Below are 20,424 nucleotides of genomic sequence, written 5' to 3' on the forward strand. Positions count from 1 at the left end.
GGACAAGTGCTGCGGCTCCAGCCGCATCTCTCTGCCTCCCTCTTCTGCTCTTGCTCTTCACAGCAGCCAGAGTGATCTGTTTAAGACTTAGATCTTATCATCCCCCTCTCTAGAAACCCCTGCAGGGCCTCTCACTGCATGTGGAGTAAGTCTTTACTGGCCCCTACAGTCCTTGTGGAGTCCCTGGTACTGCTCTTTCCTTTATCCTCTGGCCTCTCTGGCCTTCTTGCTGTTCCTGGAGCTTCCCAGCTTGTTCCCCCTCCAGGCATTTTGTTTGTCTGTCCTGCTTGGGCACAGCCCTCAGAGCTCTGGGTGGCCACCTCCTTCTCATCCTTATAGTTCAAATGCTGCCTCCTCAGACACTCCAGTCACCACCCCTTCCCCGGACCAGCCAATCTAAGTGTCCTTTTCCTCTCTCGTCATTCTCATGTCACTCTTATTTTCTTCATGGAACTGACATCCTCTGAAAGTACCTTGTACATTATTTTCTTGTATATTATGTTTGTTTCACACCATGGAATGTAAGCCCCATGAGCACCAAAATCAGTCTTGTATGTGACCGTACCCCAGTGTGGGACATGGTAAGTTCTTAGATGAACGAATGGATGGTGTTTTTTTTTTTCAGTTATGAAAGTAATATATGTTAATTATAGAAAGTATAGAACAACTCACAAATAAATCATATAATCCTCACCTTCCAGAGATAGCAACTTGTTCATATTTAGGAGTCCCTGATCATTCTAGTTTTACTATACAGGCAATGTATATTCTGCGTTTGTCCTTTCAGATAATGTGAGTAATCTTAATGGCCTTAAATATTCTTTTACAACATGATTTTTAGTAGCCTTGTGGCAGTCTGTCCTTTAGAAGCACCGTGGTGTGGTTGTTTGTTATTAGCGTGCATTTAGGTTCCTTGTAAACACACATCTTTGAACATACAGCTTTTTTTTGCATACTTTTTATCTTTTCTTATGAAAATTCCAGAAGCATGTTTATTAGATCAGAGTATAGATATTTTCAGGGCCTTTAAAAAAAAAATAGGGTTGTAGCGAAATTGCCTTACGAAAAGGCTATAGCAGTTAATTCTCCCTCACCAGAGTATAGGAGTGCCCATTTTGAAAAGTACCTGCCAGCTTAATAGGTAGAAAATGGTATATTGTTTTCAATTTGCATTTGTTTAATAACTGGTAAAGCTGAATTTTTGTATGTTCATTGTCTATTTCTTTTTAAAATTGCATGTTTCTCTTTGTTCTTTGTCTTTCTTTTTATTTATTTATTATTATTTTTTAAATTCTATTTTATTGAGTTATAGTCAGTTTACAATGTTGTGTCAATTTCCAGTGTAGAGCACAATTTTTCAGTTATACATGAACACACATATATTCATTGTCGCATTTTTTCACCATGAGCTACCACAAGATCTTGCATATATTTCCCTGTGCTATACAGTATAATCTTGTTTATCTATTCTATATATACCTGTCAGTATCTACAAATTTCGAACTCCCAGCCTGTCCCTTCTGTCTTTGTCTTTCTTACATTTCATTCATATTTATTTCAACATACAGTATGAGGTATGGGTCTAATTTCATTGTCCACTCCCCACCAATAGTTAAACAGTACTGTTTATTGAATAATATCTCTTTCCATCACTCATTTCAGAGGCCACCTTATCACGAAGTTAATATTCGATCAAATATTCTAGTTTCTTGAATTTTTGGCTAATTAAAAAGAATTATTATGTTCGTGCCCGATCTGTTTAAATACAGTAGGTAATAAAACTGGTTAGTGTTTAACTGTTTGGATGGAGTTTGAATGGTGCATATTCTTGTGTCCTTTGAAGCATGATTGAATACAGAAGTCGGTCGTCATTTTGTTATCCACAACTGCAGAGAACCTACCTGTTTTAGGCTCTTGTCAGTATCCAAAGAACTGCTGTCGTCCTGAAGGTGGCGGCCTTATTCGCAATCAAAAGTGGCCAGGAACAGATCCTCAGGCTCATTAGGGCTGACTCGAGAGTCCCAGCTTAGTAGATGACCATGTATATTGTAGATATATTTTAAGTTATAATAACAGCAGTGCCTTCAAGATCTTTGTTATAATCCTTAGAAGAAATGTCCTTTATTTGGTTGTATTTCTCACATCTTACATTTTACCATACTTGCTAAAAATGAAAGGAAGCTACTATTATGTTTAATAAAAGATAAAAGAAACTCTGTGAAAACATGGCTGAATAATGGAGAGCTTTTTTAGATAGGATTAAGATATTTTGAGGTACTACATGATATGAATTATGAAGTGCCATTAAGGCTATTCAAGATGCATAAAGAATACAATTACTATAAAAGCAGTCTGTTTACTTTTATATTGTGTTAAGAGGGTGCAAATTGGGGTAGTAATGTCTGCATCATTTAACACTTGATATTTTTTCTCAAAAAAATGGGAAAAAAAGACCCCAAATATATTCAGCATATAAATACATCCCTTTTATATATTACTTTTAGCCTGAAAGGTTAAGGGGTGTTTTAATGGCGTGGTTCCTGTCAAAACATATATCCGGTATACATGTTTGATGTACCATATTTCACTTATTGCTTTTGCTGAAATGAGCAAATAGCCCATGAGAACATGTTGCTAATTTCAGGTTTTTCTGTGTTCACTTTAACTGTTGGAAGAAAATTGATTTTATGATGATATTATCTTGTCTCAAAAGCAGTCATTTCTATTGTGCTCTTTTTTTAGTTCTGTGCTTATTTTCAGAAAGAGGTTATTATTTATTTGGTGGATGTCTGCCCCAAACTTGAATATATGAGGGCTTGGAGACAAGAATGGAAAGAGGAAATGAGGGGAAAGAATGAAGGATGCAAGGGAGGTGACAGTGCAGAAGGGGGGATGGCGCGTGAGGTCACTTCAGTGCTTATCATCACTTCTACCAAAATAAGAAAAAAAGAGGAGCTACAGTGGGTGTATATGTATATACATATATACATATGTGTTTATATATATATACACATAAAACAGACCATATATATTTCATATATATATACACATGTATAGTGTATATGTGTGTATATATATATATGAAATATATATGGTCTGTTTTATTAGTTTGCAGTGTATTTTGAAAAGGTAATTGTGGGGTGTTTGAATGGTTAGAATGAGGCTGTTTTCCATGTGCTCATTCTGCCTTCATTATCAAATATAAAAGGGAATGGCTAGACCCACAGCTGAGGGGGGCTGAAAATGTAAACATGGTCTCTGCTGAAGAAATGGAGAATATCTTTTCACTGATTAAAAGTAGAAACTTGAAAACTGACTTGTTCAAGGTGGTGCAACAGAATATGGGTAGGAATTGGGTCATTTTATTTGTCTCTGACATCTCTGCTTGTCTTTGCAATAAAGTGAAGATGTTTTGTTTCAGGTGAACTAACATATGGTGAGAATATGTCTTTATTCTTAAAATAAAATCAGTAAGACATTATGGAAGCTCTTAAAGATTTTTAAGAATCTCTCAAATTCAAGAAGCAGTTTATGTTCACTCTCTTCCTTATAATGAGAGATATTAAGTAAAAGGAAATATTTTGAAGCAAAGTTTTAATTCTCAAAATCTTGGTGGCTGTTTTAGATTTTGCATGCATGTATGACTTTTTTTTCCATGTATGACTTTTGAAGTATAAATGCTATTATTTTCAGAGGTATATTCCATGAAATCACAGTTGTACCCTTATCCTCCTAAGAAAACATTCCCTGAGTTGTATATGTCAGTAACGGATTTCCTAAATTACATATTTTTGCTTTTTAGATGCTGATAGACAAGATTCCATTAATCTCTTCCTGGGAGTTTTCCATCCCACTGAAGGGAAACCTCACCTTTGGGAACTCCCAACAGATTTTTATTTGCATCATAAAAACACCATGAGACTTTTACCAACAAGAAGAAGGTATTTTTCTTTCTAGTGTACTGTGTAAACTCAGATTTGATGGTACTTTGAATATGAGATACTTTTCTTTTTGAGAAATAATCATAGGCTAAAGTAGTCGGTCCTGCTGCATGTTTGCCATGAGGAATTTAGCATCATTGATGAACCGATAGTAGGTTTGAGAAATTGTCATTGCTGATTAACGTTTTGCATTTTCCATAAGATGTAAAGTTTCAGAGCTTCCTCATTGACCATTAGTTGAAGCTCCACTAAAGCAAACCATGAACATCTTTTTGAGTGCTTCCTCCACACGCGGAACGACAAAGAACTCTAACATCTAAGGAGTCGGTCTTGGGATTTGGATTTTAATGTGGCGGCTAAGCAGCGTCACTTGGGAATGCCAGTGTTCTTTCCTCCAGGAAGCACAGGGAGCTCTAGGCAACCCTGGGAAGGACGGGAAACCAGAGCAGTGGCTTTAGTGGCTGATACCACTTTCCCACCACCCTGACTGCTCCATCCAGGCTTTCTAGGGTCATTCGCCAGTATGGGTTATTTTGATGACAGTTAAATTGGTAGCCATAGTCCTGGAGGGAATGAACTGTTTACCTGAGGTGTTCTGAAAGGACGCCCTCTAGCACAAGCCTCGGGGTCAAGCAGACTTAGGTTGAAATCTCTGCAGTTGTGTGACCTTGGACTAGTTATTTAACCTCTTTGTAAGCCTCCTTTTCCTCACCTGCAAAACGTAAATGACAGGGTTCACATCCGAGAGTCATTGTGAGGCTTTAACCAGCAGACTCTTTAGTGTTTTTAATTGAAGAGTCATGTACTCATGATAGGTAACATTTTTTCACATAGGAGGTTGGAGCCTGGCCCTTCTGCTCAAGGCCTGTGAGGTCAGGTTCCCTCGTGCTGCTCAATGTGATACAGCCCTTATTTTGTGCAAAGATGCCTCCCAAACACCACTGGGGTCATTGCCAGTCTGTGCCAATCATGTGAACAGTCCACAAACAACTGGTAAATTGGCAAGTGCTCATGTTACAGTGGTTACCAAGTTCTCTGTTACTTCAGGAATATTTAAAACATTAAGGGAATGTCAGAGTTTATACATTTCTCAGTTTCATTCTTTTAAGTGCATATTACTGGAATAACCAGCTTAATCCCTAAGCTTACTTTCCCTATACATGAAGCAGTGCTAGTTTTCCCACTAAGTTTAATATTAATAAATGATTGCTAAGGGTTTTTGCTGACAAAAATTGGAGCTAATTATGTTTATTGGGTGAGAGATGAGTATAAATACCTAAATTTAGCTTTGGTGATGCAATTGTCTATGGGTAAATGTGGTTGATTTTCTGAAACTTCATGTGTTTTCTTAAAGTATTGAAGCTATTAAGATACAACTTGGGAACAAACAAAACTTGATTTTCTATTGCTGAAAATTAGCTTGTAAATTACAAGCATATATTAAACCACTTGCTTACCTTGAGTTACATAACTGAGGCAGGCAGCGTTGGAGTTTACTCATGGGAATAAAAGGAAGCTGATGTTACATTCCCATTTTTTTTTTTAAAGGAGACCGAGGTGCAGAGAGAATGTGTCAGCTACAGGCCTGCCAACTGAGAATAAAGTTTTATCAAAGTAGATAGTAGGGCTCTCTCAGTTGATTTGGTCTATTTTTTTTTTCTCCAGAATGTCAAAATTCCAAAAATTGGTTTTTGGCATCCACAATTGATACTGCTCATAAACAGTATTTATAAAGCACGTAGGATAAATTTCAGTGGTTTATTTTGTACTTTTCTAGTGTTACCAACCTATACAGATTATTTTGATGACAGTTAAATCAGTATTATAATTCTCAGAAGAAATGAACAGTTTAGCCAAAATCAGTAACAAGGTGAGAGCATGGTTGTCAGGAGCTGAGCTGGAATTTCTGCAAGGGCATGGCCTTAGACCTGTTACTTAACCTCTGGAAAAACTTGTTTTCCTAACTGTGAGATGCAGATGACTACACACATCTCACAGGTCATTTTGAGGATTAAATGAGCCAAAGTGTGGGAAATACTTAGTACTGGATCTAACTCAGAGTAAACACAGTCTCCAAGCAGCCAGACTCTGGAGAGGCTACCTTCCCTTCATACCTGGGTGACCAGAGGCAAGTCACATAACTGGTCCAATTCTCAGTTTCCAGATAAGTAAAATAGAGATGATGGTGTCCAACCTATGTTTTTCTGAGAATTAGGTAATATAAATCTTTAGCACATAGTAAGTCCAACAGATGTTAGTATTGTTCTTATTCTTTAAAGAGACTACATTCTCTAGTTGTGACATTTATTGAAAGTCATATAGGATAGCTGTAAAATCTGCAAACTCAGATGATATTATTCTATCACTTACTGTAACATAATATCAATTAACCTTATTTTGTATTTGCTTGTGTTCCACATTTGGTGACCATTCTGTATTTTATACTGTGTTTACCAGTGATTTATTCTGAAATAATATTTTTATTGAATGGTAAGGGAAGGAGGAATAAACCTAGCTCTGTCCAGAGTTCATCCAAACCAGTCCCCTTCAGGTAACTAACTACGTCTGTGACTCAAAGCCCCACATTATTGATCTGCTCAAAACCACTGTTTGAAGCTTTGCTCTAAATTAGATTAATATGTCATACATCATCTCAGATGCCAGTTATTGAATCAGTGTTAATAATGGCACCCAGATGCTTTTAGTTAATTACCTCATCAACTCAGAGTCAGAAGGTTTCCTGGCTCTGTTCTCTGTCTGATAGGGGAGTTCCCTCTGTGTCTCCCCAGTGGAGGTCATCTAGGCTCTGCTGACTGGCCCTGGTTTGTCAACTGGGACACGCCTGGTTGAGGAGGCAGTCATTTTCAGACAGTTCACTTACACAATTCTCCTATTGTGCCGAGATCACCTCTGTAACTTTACCTCCTAATCTTAGTTCAACCCAATGAGACCTTAAGAACACAATTTCCTCATCTGCTTGATAGTCTTTTAAATATTTGAAGACAAGTTCACATGTTCTCAGAATCCCGTCTTCTCCAGATTAAATAGCTCCATTTTCTTAGCAGTTTCTCCTGAACTGTGGTTTTGAGTCTCTTTAGCACTCAGAATGCTCTCTTCTGTGTTCCAGTCTCTGTCAGTGCTCTTTTAAACTGTGGTGTCCAGATCTGGGTCCAACAGTAGTCAGAGTTTGGTCTGATTTGTGCCAACTGTTGTGGGACCATCGGTACTGCTATTCCCCTTTGTCCTGGATACTCTGTTTTTATCATTAAGCTTAAGTTACATTAGCTGTTTTCAGCAGTGCCATCATAATGTTAATTCTCTGGGTTTTTTATCCATTAGAACTCTCAAGACTTTTTGACACGTCCCACTGCAATGCCTTATCTGTGCCATCTCGTCATGCTTGTATATACTTTGCCTGCTTCCAAAAAAGTATTTAAATGTGTATCTTTTTTTTTTAACTATTACCTCTAGATTTGTACCTTCTTCAGATTTAATCAGTTGGCCATCTTGATCCTAAAACAAATCCTTGATGAAATAGGGTAAGTCCTGGAGTAGAAGAGGGTAGATGGCAGAGCCCTGTAGGATACCACCAGACAGCTCCTTCCACTTTAACATTGTTTTGTGATTTTTGGTTGGAACTCTTTAAATAGCTGTAACTTACTATACTATCAATACTGGCTATACTGTCATCCTGCCCACATTTCTCTATCTTGTTCACAAGTATCAGTTGCTTTGCTCAAGTGCATATCTGTTATTTCAGAGGGCTCCTAAGTTTGCTATGGGAATTAAAGGGTCTTTTAAAATCTTCCTGACCTTTCTGTGTGAGCCCGTGGAATTGAACACTCTTACTACTAGGGACTGAAAAAGGAAAGAAGCTGACTTACTAGGTATTTATGCAAAGGAAGAAGTAGCACCAACTTGCAATCTCCCATCCTCTGATACCTGGTCCCAAGGCAGATTTCTGTCCTGGTGCAGGTGCCCTTCCTCTGAGTATATGTGCTGGGTGGTGGAGGTAAGGACGATTCCCCCAGTCCCGGGCTCAGTCCTTCCCTCCCTCCCTCCCTCTCACACACACACCCCTCTTAAACAGTTAGCCCATGTCTTTTTCACTCCCCTGATCTGATATTCTGATTCCCCCATCAGAAAAGAAATGAGATTTGCCTGATGTGGCTTGTTTTAGTGAGTATATCTGGATTCGTAGAAGTCACTGATCACACATCTCTAGTAAATACCTGACACTCTCATCTCGCTGGCATTGACATCACACTCATTGCCATATAGTTTTTGAAATCTTTCACCTGCTTGCTTTTGAGCATCAAGACTGCATTTGCCTGTTTCCAGTGTATGTTCCATTCTTCACTGTTCCTTAAAAGCATATTGATCTCAACTGTACCAGGACACCTGAGTGTTCTTAGAGGGGCTCTGCTGCTTCCTTCCATCTTGCGGGCTGTGCACAGTTCCCTCTTGTCTTGTGTTTTTCTCTCTCCAGAGTGAAACTTATCATGGCTGGAGAAGATAAGAACAATACGGGAATTAAGTAGTTCTACTTTCTCTGTCATTATTTTCAATGTGGCATTTCTAACACACAGAGCAGTGTTTGACACAGTAGGTGCTTAATAAATGTTGAAGACTTAATGAATTCTCCAGAAGAAGCAGACTTATCCTTTTCTGTTCTGTTCATGCTCTACAGCCTTGCTACTCAAAAAGCAGTCTCAGGACCAGCCCCTCTGGCATCCCCAGAAACTTGTCACAGATGCAGAATCTCGGGCCCCGCCTACTGAATCAGAGTCTGCCTTTTAACAGAGTCTCCAAGTGGTTGGTGTATGCACTGATTTTAAGAAACACTGCTCCACAGCATAACTTCAGTCTCAAGCAAAACTCTAGGAGCCTCTCCTGTTATCACAGCACTGGTGCACCACCACAGTTCACTGGGCATCCTGGTCCCTTTTTCATCCTCCTTGGTCCTGTATTCCACTTGCCATCTCTAAGAGAGTTCTCTATGTTGCCTCTTTCATTTAAATACTCCTCATTCATCATAATTGGGATTATTCAAGATGGTAATGTCAGCATTTTATTTTTAGAAAGCCTTTCATTTATTTAAAACCATCTTTTAGCATTTTTTGGCTGTAGGCTCTTTTTCTGAACCTTTTGAAAAAAATTTTTTTTTAATTTGGTATCTCCTTTCACATCATTCCCCTTCCTAGCTCTCATCAGGGCTTTGATAGAGCATTTTCTTCCTAAATATCCATTTCTTCAGAATTCGATTTAGAATTAAATTCAGTGTTCAGAGAAAAGACCGTTTGTTCAGGATGCTTTTGTATTCTCTGCTCACAGCGGATGAGTGTTCAGGCAGGAATCCAGATGATTGACATTCTCCACCTTCCTCTGACTGGGCTCTGTAATCAAGGAGTGAATATTTACAGTTAAAGATTAACAGAACCTGTATTATTTTCTAAGGAAACTTGGTCTTTAGGGCTATCCATTCAGTTAATGATTTTGCTGAACCTTTTTAATTAACCGTATACATAGACCCACACACAGAATAGAGTAGAAAAAGTAATCTAATTCTCAGATAACTACACGCAGAGAATCACACCTGTAGGACTTGGGTCAAGGTCCAGCTGCTCTTGGGCAGCAGCAGGGTAATGGTGCAGGCACGGGCCCTGGGATGAAGTGAGCAGATCTCCCGGAGTCGGCTCAGTGTACCCGAACCTTTTTTAGCTAAAAGTAAGTAACATCACAGCTCTGATGTGTTCATGGCATTTTTGTAGATTTATGACAGAATTGAAACAAGAAGGAGTTGGGAAAGGAATGAACTGGATCAAAAGCTTCACAGACCTGTTTTTAAAAGAGAAAAAAATTAACTTTGAAGTACGGCACAGGATCTCATTATAGGCCCTACAATACTTTTTATCCAGTGAATTGCAGGAAACTAACATTTACATTGAGTCTGTCTTATCCTTTTTTAAATTTTATTTTATAGTTATACTTACTGGTGGACACCAGAGGTAATAAAACATTTACCACTGCCTTATGATGAAGGTAAGTACACTCTTTCTCTTTTAGTTTTTATTCCAATATATTTTGGAATTATTTTTAAATGAACTTTAAACATTAAATTCTTTGCATATAACATTTTATTAGAGAGAAATGAATGGCTACTCAGTGTCACATTGCTGTTACAGTACATGGGAGATTATAACATCTTAGACAGCTTTTTCTAAAGACAGAGATTGTGTTATATGTCTCTTATCTAAGTAGGCCAATACCTTGTACCGTGTCTTACAAGGATTAGGTACCTCTCTCAAATGTTTATTGGATATAATATATTAGTTCCTCATTTTAAATTAGTAATTAATGTATTTCTAGATATTTGGGGGAATGGGGAGGAAGTGAGACCCATTTGCAAGGAGGAAAAGCTTTCTGTATCTAAGCAGTGAAAAAAGGCACAGTTATGTGTATGGAAGTACATTTTAGTCACTAAAGTTTAAATTCTGTTATCTATTTATCAGAACGGCAGGAAAATTTCTACATTAAAAGAATAGCCTCAAATGTATAACACTTTAGAATGGTATTTCCAAATTTAAGTAATTGCCCAGTTTTAGGTAGAGTTTAGTCCTGGTTTGTTACTGGCTCCTCTGACCTTGGACAAGCCAGTTTCCCCAGTTGTGAAAGGGTGCTAAGGTCTATTGCCATTCTGGAACACTCCAGTTGAGGACCCCGCCTCCTCATGGTTAACCATCCCAACTTTAGGCGGTGAAGGCCATGAAGTAAGATGGCAAATGATTTTTAGTTCTTAATAAATTATTAATTAACTTGTAAAAAGTATTTATAACCTTGAAATTCTGGGCAAAATCAGAATTCATTTTGCTAAGAAGGTTTGGCTGTTCTGGGAGAAAGGTAGGACTTTAACAGTCTAACATTGCCCATAAGCAGGATGTGAAATAGAAAATATAGTGAAATAGCCATACAATTTTTATCTAGAAAGCAGAGGGTATTTATTTAAGAGCAAAAAGGAATTAAGAGCTGAGTAATTTGATTTCTAAAGTAATTCCCTGCCCCGATCCCAGCTCGCAGAAAGGCCCCCCACCTCCTCCAAGCTGGTCGCGCTCAGCTTTGCAGCTCCTGTTTGTGCACGTATCTCATTCCTCTTCCCAGTGCAAAAGTGTCAGAGGCAGGAGCTGAGCCTTGTTCAACGCGCTCTCTGTGAGCACAGCTGATGTTACAGAAATGTTTGCGAGATATAATCTAAAGACTTTGAGAGTAACAGGCAGTATCTCTCTTAGTTATCTGTGCTGCGAACTTAAAGAAGTTGATAGTGAAGAAATTTCACAAATACGAAGAGGAGATTGACATCCACAACGAGTTCTTCCGTCCTTACGAGCTGAGTAGTTTTGATGATACCTTTTGCTTGGCTATGACGAGTTCAGCGCGGTATGTTGTGAGTTCTCTGGAACTGGAAGGACTGGGGAACTAGAATTTTTCTGGCTTATATAATTATGTCTTACTTTACGAGAAATCTGTTCTGTAAGCCTGCTAGCAGGTGGCGGTCCAGCCTCTGAATTCCTCCTGCAATGGGGAGCCTGCTACTCAGGAGGCAGTCCTTCCCCTGTTAGACAGCTGGAGTTAAATCCTTCTCTTTGATAGTTCAGAATCTGCCTCCCGTTGGTCCTAGTTTGTCGTTTGGAATAAACCCTCTTTTTAAAGTTGAGCATAGAAATTGAGAGCTACCGTAAATTAGTGGGGGAGGGGGGAGCATAGTCTTTTGTATTAGAATAGCTAGAATTTGAATCTTAGACTAGCCACTGCCTACCTGGGTGACCTTGAGAAAATTATCTAACTTATCTGGGTCTCAGTTTCTTCATTTCATAGAAATAGGGGAGTGTGTCACATACACACGTGCGCCAAGGGCCTAATGTACTGACGCAGGTGGGTGACTGGTAAATGACGGCTGCCATTCTAGTACTATTTTTATTAGGCACAGGGCAAATCTAGTTCCTCTTCTGTATGACAGCCCTCTAGATATTTGAGGAAGAAATATTAATTTTTTTCAGGGTAAATAGCCTTCTTTCTTTCATAACTCATATGACATTGTTTCTAGTCTTTTTCTATTCTGGTCTGTCACTTTTGAACATACTTCATTTTTCTGTCTCTTTTAGAGTTTGGGGCCTTTTAGAAGAATCATGGGACTAGAATAAGAAAATTAGGCAAAAGAAAATCAGTTCTTGATTATTCTGTTTTATTGTAAAGTTTACATTTTTTTGTATTTACATTGTGTAATTCATATTCTCTTCCAATGTGATATAGGTGTACCTAAACTTAACATAGTACATGTGGAAACATTTCTACAGTTTGTTTCCTAGAAATCACTTTACATTTTGCTTCATTTTCAGACACAAAGTTTGGTATTTTTACTTGCTTGATTTTCAGTTACACTTGTTAAAGTTTAGCAGTTTTAACTGTAAGATCATTGTCATATTCCAGAATTTTTAAACTCACCAAAGGATGAATGATGTTATATGAATGTGTATATACAGTTGATTTTTTATATTTGCAAGAGTTATGCTCTGTAAAGTTCCTGCAAACCCTGAGTTAGAGAACACTGAACCGTTCCTCTTAAAGTACAGGGCTAGGTTCCTGCAAGCCTCTGGTCATCACATTTTCGTCAACAAATCAATACATAATCTCTCTAAGATGCCGTATTTAATATATGTTGTCAATTCATTAACATTGAACTCACAGCCAATAGCACTGTAACTCCTGCCTGAATGAAGCTTCTCTAACACATGTATTTTCTCTGTAACACATAGCTTTCTTGTGTGTAGAAACACTAGACAGCTTCAGCCCTGTGCTTGGGGACCATTCTAGACATTGAGATCATCAACAAAAAGCACAAAAATGAGAAAAACACGGCACTAAGCAGACTGTGAAAAGGACCCTTGTTTTCAGCGTGAGAACTAAAGCAAGAAGGCAGAGCGTCACCTTGTTCTGCCTCAGCTGGGAACAAGAGCGTTGGGTTACTCTAAATGTTCACTGTTCTGCACTTGCACCTGTCTGCAAGTGATCATAAAAGCTCTGAGTGTTGACTTTAGGGTGACAAATTTTAGTGAGCAAGCAAATTCTTAAATATGGCATCCATAAATAATGAGGAATGACTGTGTCTGTTCAAAAAGAAAGAAAAATTAAACCACTTACATTTTAAAAGCAACATTTTCAAACTGTTAAGTCAGCATTTTGAGTCAGACTCAATGTAACTTTCTTTTCCTTCAAAAATATAATATTGAGTCACACACTTGGAGCACTATCCTTGCCAGAAGTCAAGAGTCTTACCCGCATAAATCATGCAACAGTTGCCTTTTTGGCACCTATTTAGGAGTTCGGTCTGGCTTCAGCAGAAATAGTAAGGTAAGTACCGCGTGGTGAGGAAGTCGCTTCATCTTATCTCAGTAAGTGGTAAATTAGCAGTTTCTATTTAAAGTGTTCCGACAGCGTTCTAATGAATTAACCCCGGCCTAATGTGGTAGATGTTGATACTCCGGTTCATCCCACTGTGGTTTTGATTATTATGTCGGCCTCCTTAGGTGGTATAGTGTAATAAAAACATTGCCCACAAAGCTGAGTGGCTTAGTGTTTTGTCACTGGCTTTATGAGTTTAATTTACCTGAAAACTAATTGTGATATATACAACCAGAGGATATGCCTCTTAGCAGTAATTCAGGTATCAACTCTGCTTCAAGACACAGAACCTTAAATTCACAACTGTCAGGCCTCATAGTCAGAGAAAATTCACTGTGAAGACTGATCGCATTGAAGTTACCGAGTGCCATTAGTTCATGAAGTTTTATGGCCCAGGTCACCTAAACGCCCCTGAACATTTGCTTAGAATATATATAGCGCCAAGGGCAAAGAAGGAAGGGTATAAGAATGTGAATTAAGATGAAAGCTAGTATCGTCTGGATGGACAGTGATTCACACAGAGTTTTTTTTTCCCTTTTCTTCAGTGACTTTATGCCTAAGACCGTTGGCATTGATCCAAGTCCATTTACTGTGCGTAAACCAGATGAAACCGGAAAATCAGTATTGGGGTAAGATTTGCATATAGAATGAAATTTTAGAGATCAGTGTAAAATAATATAGCACTTGCAGTATAATTTCCACCAAAAACTAATAACTTCAAGTCACATAGTTTGGAGCACAGTCTATTCATTGCATCTATACAGGTAGTTTATTTATAGCACTGGGATCATTAAAGTGTTCCACACTGAAAGTAGAATTTATGGGAATTTCAGCAACACGGTGCATTTTATTATTTTAGATTAGGAGTCTCACAGATGACATAAAGGCAAGTAGCAGATATTATTTATGTCCTTTAATAACTCAGCATCCTCTGTTTCCCACAACATAAAGTACTTAGGTAAAATTTTATATTCATTGTATTTATTTTTGTTGGCATCCTGAGGAAACATTAAAGCAAATATGCTCAGACAGAGAACTTAGTAGATAGTCTACGTATTACTGTAACATTGTTTTGGGGATGACTGTTATTTTATTATATGCTATATATAATAATAATATGAGGAAGAAAACAAACCATGTTTACAGTCTTTGTGCTTTGGGATTGGAATGAAATATGTTCTAGCATAAGAATCTCTGTTACTGCCATTGACCTGAATAATCCCAGTGATAAGAGTTCATCTAGGCCCTGGCCAGAAACCCTGGCCGGATTGTAGATACTGAGTCCTAATTGTAACTGGGAGTGTGTATGGTGTCCTAATTGGATTCTAGCCACTTGTGATTTATGTAATGAGATATATATTACTGTTTTCTTGATGCACCATTTACGCGACTTAAATACGTGGCCTTAAATAGCTGCATGTTAAGCCCTGGACCAGATGCTAAGAGGATTTTAAAAGAAGGGACATCCTCAGAACATTTAGAATTTTAGGAGTTCCTGGGACAAATATGTAAATGACCAACTATATTAGTGTACAGTACCGAAGTGCTATCAAGTGTAATTTTTAGTTGCAGAAAGTCAGAAATTAATTTATTTTCTGTAATATTTAATCACTGGTCAGATAGTATTATATATTTCTTTCCTAGAAATTGCAGAATATTAATGTATTTTAAGTCCTTTGCAGGGAATTTTTTTAAAGTAAGAGTGAAATATTAAATATTTTTCATAAAAGCCAAAAATATTACCATAAAATATTTTCTGAACTAAAAAAACGATATTCTAACTACTCGCAAATTTGGCACTAAAATAAAAGTAAGTAAGTGTGGGCTTTTTCTATGTTTTTTTCTATCTACTCCTTGGCATTAGAAGGAATGTTCAGCAAATAGAGTTACTTACTAATAACACAACTTAAAATGTTAGTTTATGTTCATCAGTTGCTCACTACTTTCGTACAAGTAATTAGCTGCCGCTGTGATTGATAAAAATTCATAGAAGGGACAGAAATATAGATTTGGCTATTGACTTGTTCTTGAAGCTTCTACAAATTATAGGTTATTTTACTAATACCTCAAACTTAATAGCCTTCTGTTATTTTACTATGAAGTTTGAAAATATTGATTTCAGTTACCAAGGAAGACACAGTAGCCAAGTGGTAAATAGATACTTCTGCACATGATAAACACATCTTTTTTGTGTTTATAGCAAGATTAAATTCATGTCAGGTCAGTACATGTATATGATAAAATATTAAACTTTTCTCTTTAGCCCAATTGAAGCCAGAAACTCATTTCTCGCAGTCATCTCTTATGCTTCACTAGGACTAAGGCTTTGGGACACAGTGATCCACAGTGAGTCTTGAGGGTTTAACAGATGCTTCACATCCACATTCATCTTTTTAAAGAAACAAGAGCAACAGAGAAGAAGCTGTGTTACAGCGGAAGACAGCCGCTAGCGCCCCACCGCCCCCCAGCGAGGAGGCCGTGTCCAGCAGCTCTGAGGATGACTCTGGGACCGACCGGGAAGACGAGGGCTCTGTGTCCCAGCGCTCCACTCCAGTGAAGATGACCGACGCGGGAGACAGTGCCAAAGTGACGGAGGTGTGTGGCAGAGGAGGGTGTGTAGTCCCACGTGAGGCTCTGGAGAACAATCCCTAAAATACTGCTTTCAGCCGCATTATCTCACTCACCCCATTTAACATGCGGTGTTTGAGGCACTGCAGAGATGCATGCATTTGGCAAAGATGTTACTGAATGTGGTTTCATTTTGAATTTCATACAACTGGTGCTTTTGTTCCCAGGTGTAACAGTCAATTTCTTGTCACTTCAGAATTCTTAAGAGAATCCCGTCCCTCTTTGAGCAGCCCATCCACTCGAGGTCCATTTATTCCCTTGCTCAGCACATTGTTGGAATGCAGGGTTTGGACCTGTGGGTCATAACCCCCAGGGGAGAAATTCATCCTGTCCAATTTGACATTACCAGCATATTAAGGGAAAACAAAAGGCAAGTAAACAACAGAAAAACCAAATTTAGCTTTGGGGAAATTTGATTTTCAGAAATAACCAAAAGTCATTAGCAGTAGATATGGCAAATAAAATGTGTTGATATAAGAACCAAATCCTTTATTCCAGGGGTTGGCAAACTACAGCCTATTGGCCAAACCAGCCTGCTGCCTGTTCTCAATAAAATTTTATTTACAACCAGCCATACCTGATTGTCTGCTGTCTGTGCAGTTTCTGCATTGTCACAATAGAGTTGAATGGTTATGGCAGAGACAGTGTGACTCAAAGAATCTAAAATATTTACTGCCTGGCCCTTTAGGGAAAAATGTTTGCTAACTCCTGTATTGTACAAAAGCAATTAGTAATTGCCTAATAGTTTTTTACCCTAAAATAAACTATTTTAGTGAAAATGAAATCAGATTTTAAAAAACCATTAACTGAGAAATTTAATGAACAGGTTGAAGAAACATTGTGATTGCTTTCGTGGGAAAACTCACAGGTTCATTTTCTTCATCTTTGGAAATTATTAATATGCTAAATGTCTAAAAATCCTTCCTGGTTTTTTTGACCCCAGAATGTGGTCCAGCCTATGAAAGAGGTATATGGAATTAACCTCTCAGATGGCCTCTCAGAAGAAGATCTCTCCATTTATTTAAGGTAAAATATTTTCATGAGCGCTAAACGGAAATTGCAAATGCATTATTACAATTAATTTATATCTAGTATAATTTTAAAAAATTGAAAATAGCCAGCAGTACAGAAGGAAGTAACTGGAATACAGTAGTAACATTTAGGAGGTCAGATTCTGAAATGTTGATTTATATTTGGAGTTCCAGGACCTACTTACTGCTTGAGACTCTCAGTGCCCCTCAGGGATAAAAATGTATGATGCTTACATGTATTTTCACTGCCCAAATACTGTCTGCAAACTGAAGTTCAAATTCGTTTCTTCATTCGTGCATTAACAAATCCTCAAGATCAAGTGTCTTCTTACAAAACAAACCCGGGATATTGAAGATTGAGGACCTCGTTATTCAGTTCAGTTCGGGGGGTGCCAGTGGGAGTGGTGGCAGAGGAGGGAAAAGGAAGCAGTGACAGAAGAGTACCAACTCAGAATGGTTTAGATCTTTATTAGGAAGATCTAGCTAAAAAGAGGGGACTCACCAAAAGGTATTCCCTGAAATAGTAGATACATTTTCACGTGTGTGCCTCTGCAGAGAAGATTCATAGTTTCATAGAACCTGAGATCAGACTCTCAGAAGAAGCCCCCACTTATAAATCTCAAAACCTCAAAAACCTGACTACACCACTGTGAACACTCCCTCAGCCTAATGCATGCATTAGGAAGACTTAATTATTGCAAGTGAACATGGCACCACTTCATATCCGTTTGGCTCATGTAAACTATCATATAAATGAGCATTCATCTTCAGGTCTTTTTTAAGGAGGGTATTTGTTTCTCAGAATCCATTGAACTGGGTTTTTCAGCTCTCTACTTCAAACTAGTAAAGACCTGCTATAGAATATGTAAAACAAAAGAATACACAGCACTTCTCGACTGCAGAAGCACTGGTATGACTATGCCTCACTATCTTACTGGACGCCAACTGAGTCATTCAGAGTCCAGCCTCATTCAGAGTCCAGCCACACCCTCCTCACTTGTGGACACACAGACACGCAGTGACTTAATTCATCACAGCTGTCATACTCTGTAGCTCAATTCTTCAGTAGCTGAAGTGGGCCCTTATAAGCAACGTGGTCTCGAAGAGTGAATTATCTGGAGTTAGTGACTGAAGCATAGGACTTTGCTTATTGCAGAGAGCAGTATGTCAAGGGTGTTCACTTGCTAAAGATAAAAGTTGATAAAAGCTAATCTAAAACTTGTTAGTAGCACTGTAATGATTTAATAATTGGTAGTTTCTGCAGCACTTTCCCCAAACTTTAAAAAAAGCTAATAAAAAAGCTAATAAAAACAGCAAACTGCACGCTTGAGGGGAAGATGGATGCATGTAGCACAGACCACACTTCAGAGGGGTGCACTTGAGAAATATCAGTGGTCCATTGCTAGGTATCCTCTCGTCTTGCTGAGCTGGCCTGGGGCCATTCCCTTTGGCCCTCAGCTTCAAGTCTGGATTGGTTGTGTTGGAGGATTCTCTGAGGAGCGTCAGGGCAGTGGTGCTCAGCAGGTGGCCTCCTCAGTCCCTTCCCTGTCAGGCGAGTCCCCTTAGGAGTAGTTGGTGCACACTTGGGGATTTTTTTTTTATAATTTTATTTATTTTTTTTTAACATTTTTTATTGATTTATAGTCATTTTACAATGTTGTGTCAAATTCCAGTGTAGAGCACAATTTTTCAGTTATACACGAACATATATTCATTGTCACATTTGTTTTCTCTGTGAGCTACCAGAAGATCTTGTATATATTTCCCTGTGCACACTTGGGGATTTTTATGCTCCTGAGGACACTAAGTCCGTGCCCGGGTTCTCAGGGGCATCCCTGCTTTGGGAGGTGGATCCCAAGCCGGACCCTGGCCTTTCCCTGTCATTTCTCACTGCAGACTCCGCCCCTCCTGTTTCCTCAGATTTCCTGCTTCAGTCGCCCTTAGACTCGTGAAGCCTTACAGGATTGTCTTCCTGGCTTCGGGGACATTTTGGTCCAAGCTCTGTATGATGTTTGAGTAAACAGAAGTGCAGTGAAGTACACATTTTGTTTCATTTTTACATCCATAGTTATGAGTTACATTTTAAGCAGAGTTCTTCCTCCTTTACTTCTAATAAACCCATTCTAAAATCAGGCAACCATTTATAAATAAAGTGTCACACGGTACTTGTGTGTGCTTTTCTGACATAAGCATATTACTGTCGTTCAAATGCTCATGCCATTTTGTGTGATCTGCTGAATTTATGGCAGGTAGTTCCTTTAGCTTACTTTTACGCCTTGTAATTTGTAGATTTGTGCAGCTGGGGCAGAGTCAACACAGACAAGACAAGAGCAGCCAGCAGCTCTGTTCCAGGTGCCCAGATGGAGTTACAAACCTGTAAGTACTAGATTAGACCTTGTAAAAAATCTTTGTATTCATGCCATTTGGGGTGCTTTCTTTAAGACTTTGTAAGAAAAACACTCAGTCTTATTATCAGATCAGCATAAGCACTAAAGCATCTCCTTCTGGCACCGCATCCGAGGACAGCTGTGGGGACGGGGCAGAGAGCAGCAGCCTGGCTTTACTTGCAGTGTGCCCTTTGGAGGTGGGATTAGAGGTGGTGGAGGCTTTCCTCCGGAACCTCGGCTCTCCGCTGGGTAGAGTGGGATGAAAAAACGGTTCTGACCCTGGAGACAGGCTCCTCAAGTTCAGTACAAGACCCCTGAGGGCAGGAGTGGTTTACCTTGTCTAGCTATGTGTCCTCACCAGTTATAATAACTTGCTGTTTCGTCGATACCTTGGTGTTTAGTAAATTCTTAACAAAACAGAACTAGGTTCATATCCTGACTCACTACTGTGCTGCTTCTTGGCTTTTTACCTTGAGCAAGTAACTTACGTCCTGTGTAGCTCAGTTTTCTTGCCTGCAAAATGAGATAACACTAGCACCTGTTTCATAGAAGGGTGGTGACGCTTAAATGAAATAATGCCATCAGAGTGCTTCGAACAGCATCTGGAATACATTCTCAATACATGTGGTCAGCACCTTCTTCATATTTATCATTGTCCTCTGCTTGTTGGGACCAAAGTAAAGGTTGTGACCAGGAGAGGCTCCCTGATGCCATATGCTCAGTTGGGTTTCTTCTATAAAATGGGTCACTGTGGTGATTAAATGAGATGCAAGGCATCGAGATCAGTGTCTGGCGTAGAGTTCTCTTCCCTTTTCTTAGTCCAACTTTATCAGTTGATTTAGTAGATTATTTGATAGATACTGATTGCCTGACTTCTCTTTGTACTACTTCTGCATGTTCCTGATGGATTGTTAAGAGGCTATTACAGTGACCTAGGCAAAGACTGGTGCCTTAGAGAGTAGTGGCTGGGAGGACTTGGGA

At 38.8% G+C, this 20,424-nt stretch overlaps 1 protein-coding gene across 2 annotated transcripts in view; it reads left to right on the plus strand.

The window, feature by feature from the left end:
* Positions 1–20,424, plus strand: part of FIG4 (FIG4 phosphoinositide 5-phosphatase) — a 124,818-nt gene that overhangs the window by 63,042 nt on the left and 41,352 nt on the right. For both annotated transcript variants that reach the window (XM_006205650.4, XM_072965719.1), the window contains exons 16-22: positions 3,803–3,941; positions 9,925–9,983; positions 11,228–11,375; positions 13,943–14,026; positions 15,797–15,992; positions 16,969–17,051; positions 19,346–19,432. In XM_006205650.4, coding sequence (XP_006205712.1) covers positions 3,803–3,941; positions 9,925–9,983; positions 11,228–11,375; positions 13,943–14,026; positions 15,797–15,992; positions 16,969–17,051; positions 19,346–19,432 — 796 coding nt within the window. The remainder of the gene's footprint in view (positions 1–3,802; positions 3,942–9,924; positions 9,984–11,227; positions 11,376–13,942; positions 14,027–15,796; positions 15,993–16,968; positions 17,052–19,345; positions 19,433–20,424) is intronic.

This window comes from Vicugna pacos, chromosome 8 (assembly GCF_048564905.1).
Source record: "Vicugna pacos chromosome 8, VicPac4, whole genome shotgun sequence".
Taxonomy (NCBI): Eukaryota; Metazoa; Chordata; class Mammalia; order Artiodactyla; family Camelidae; genus Vicugna; species Vicugna pacos.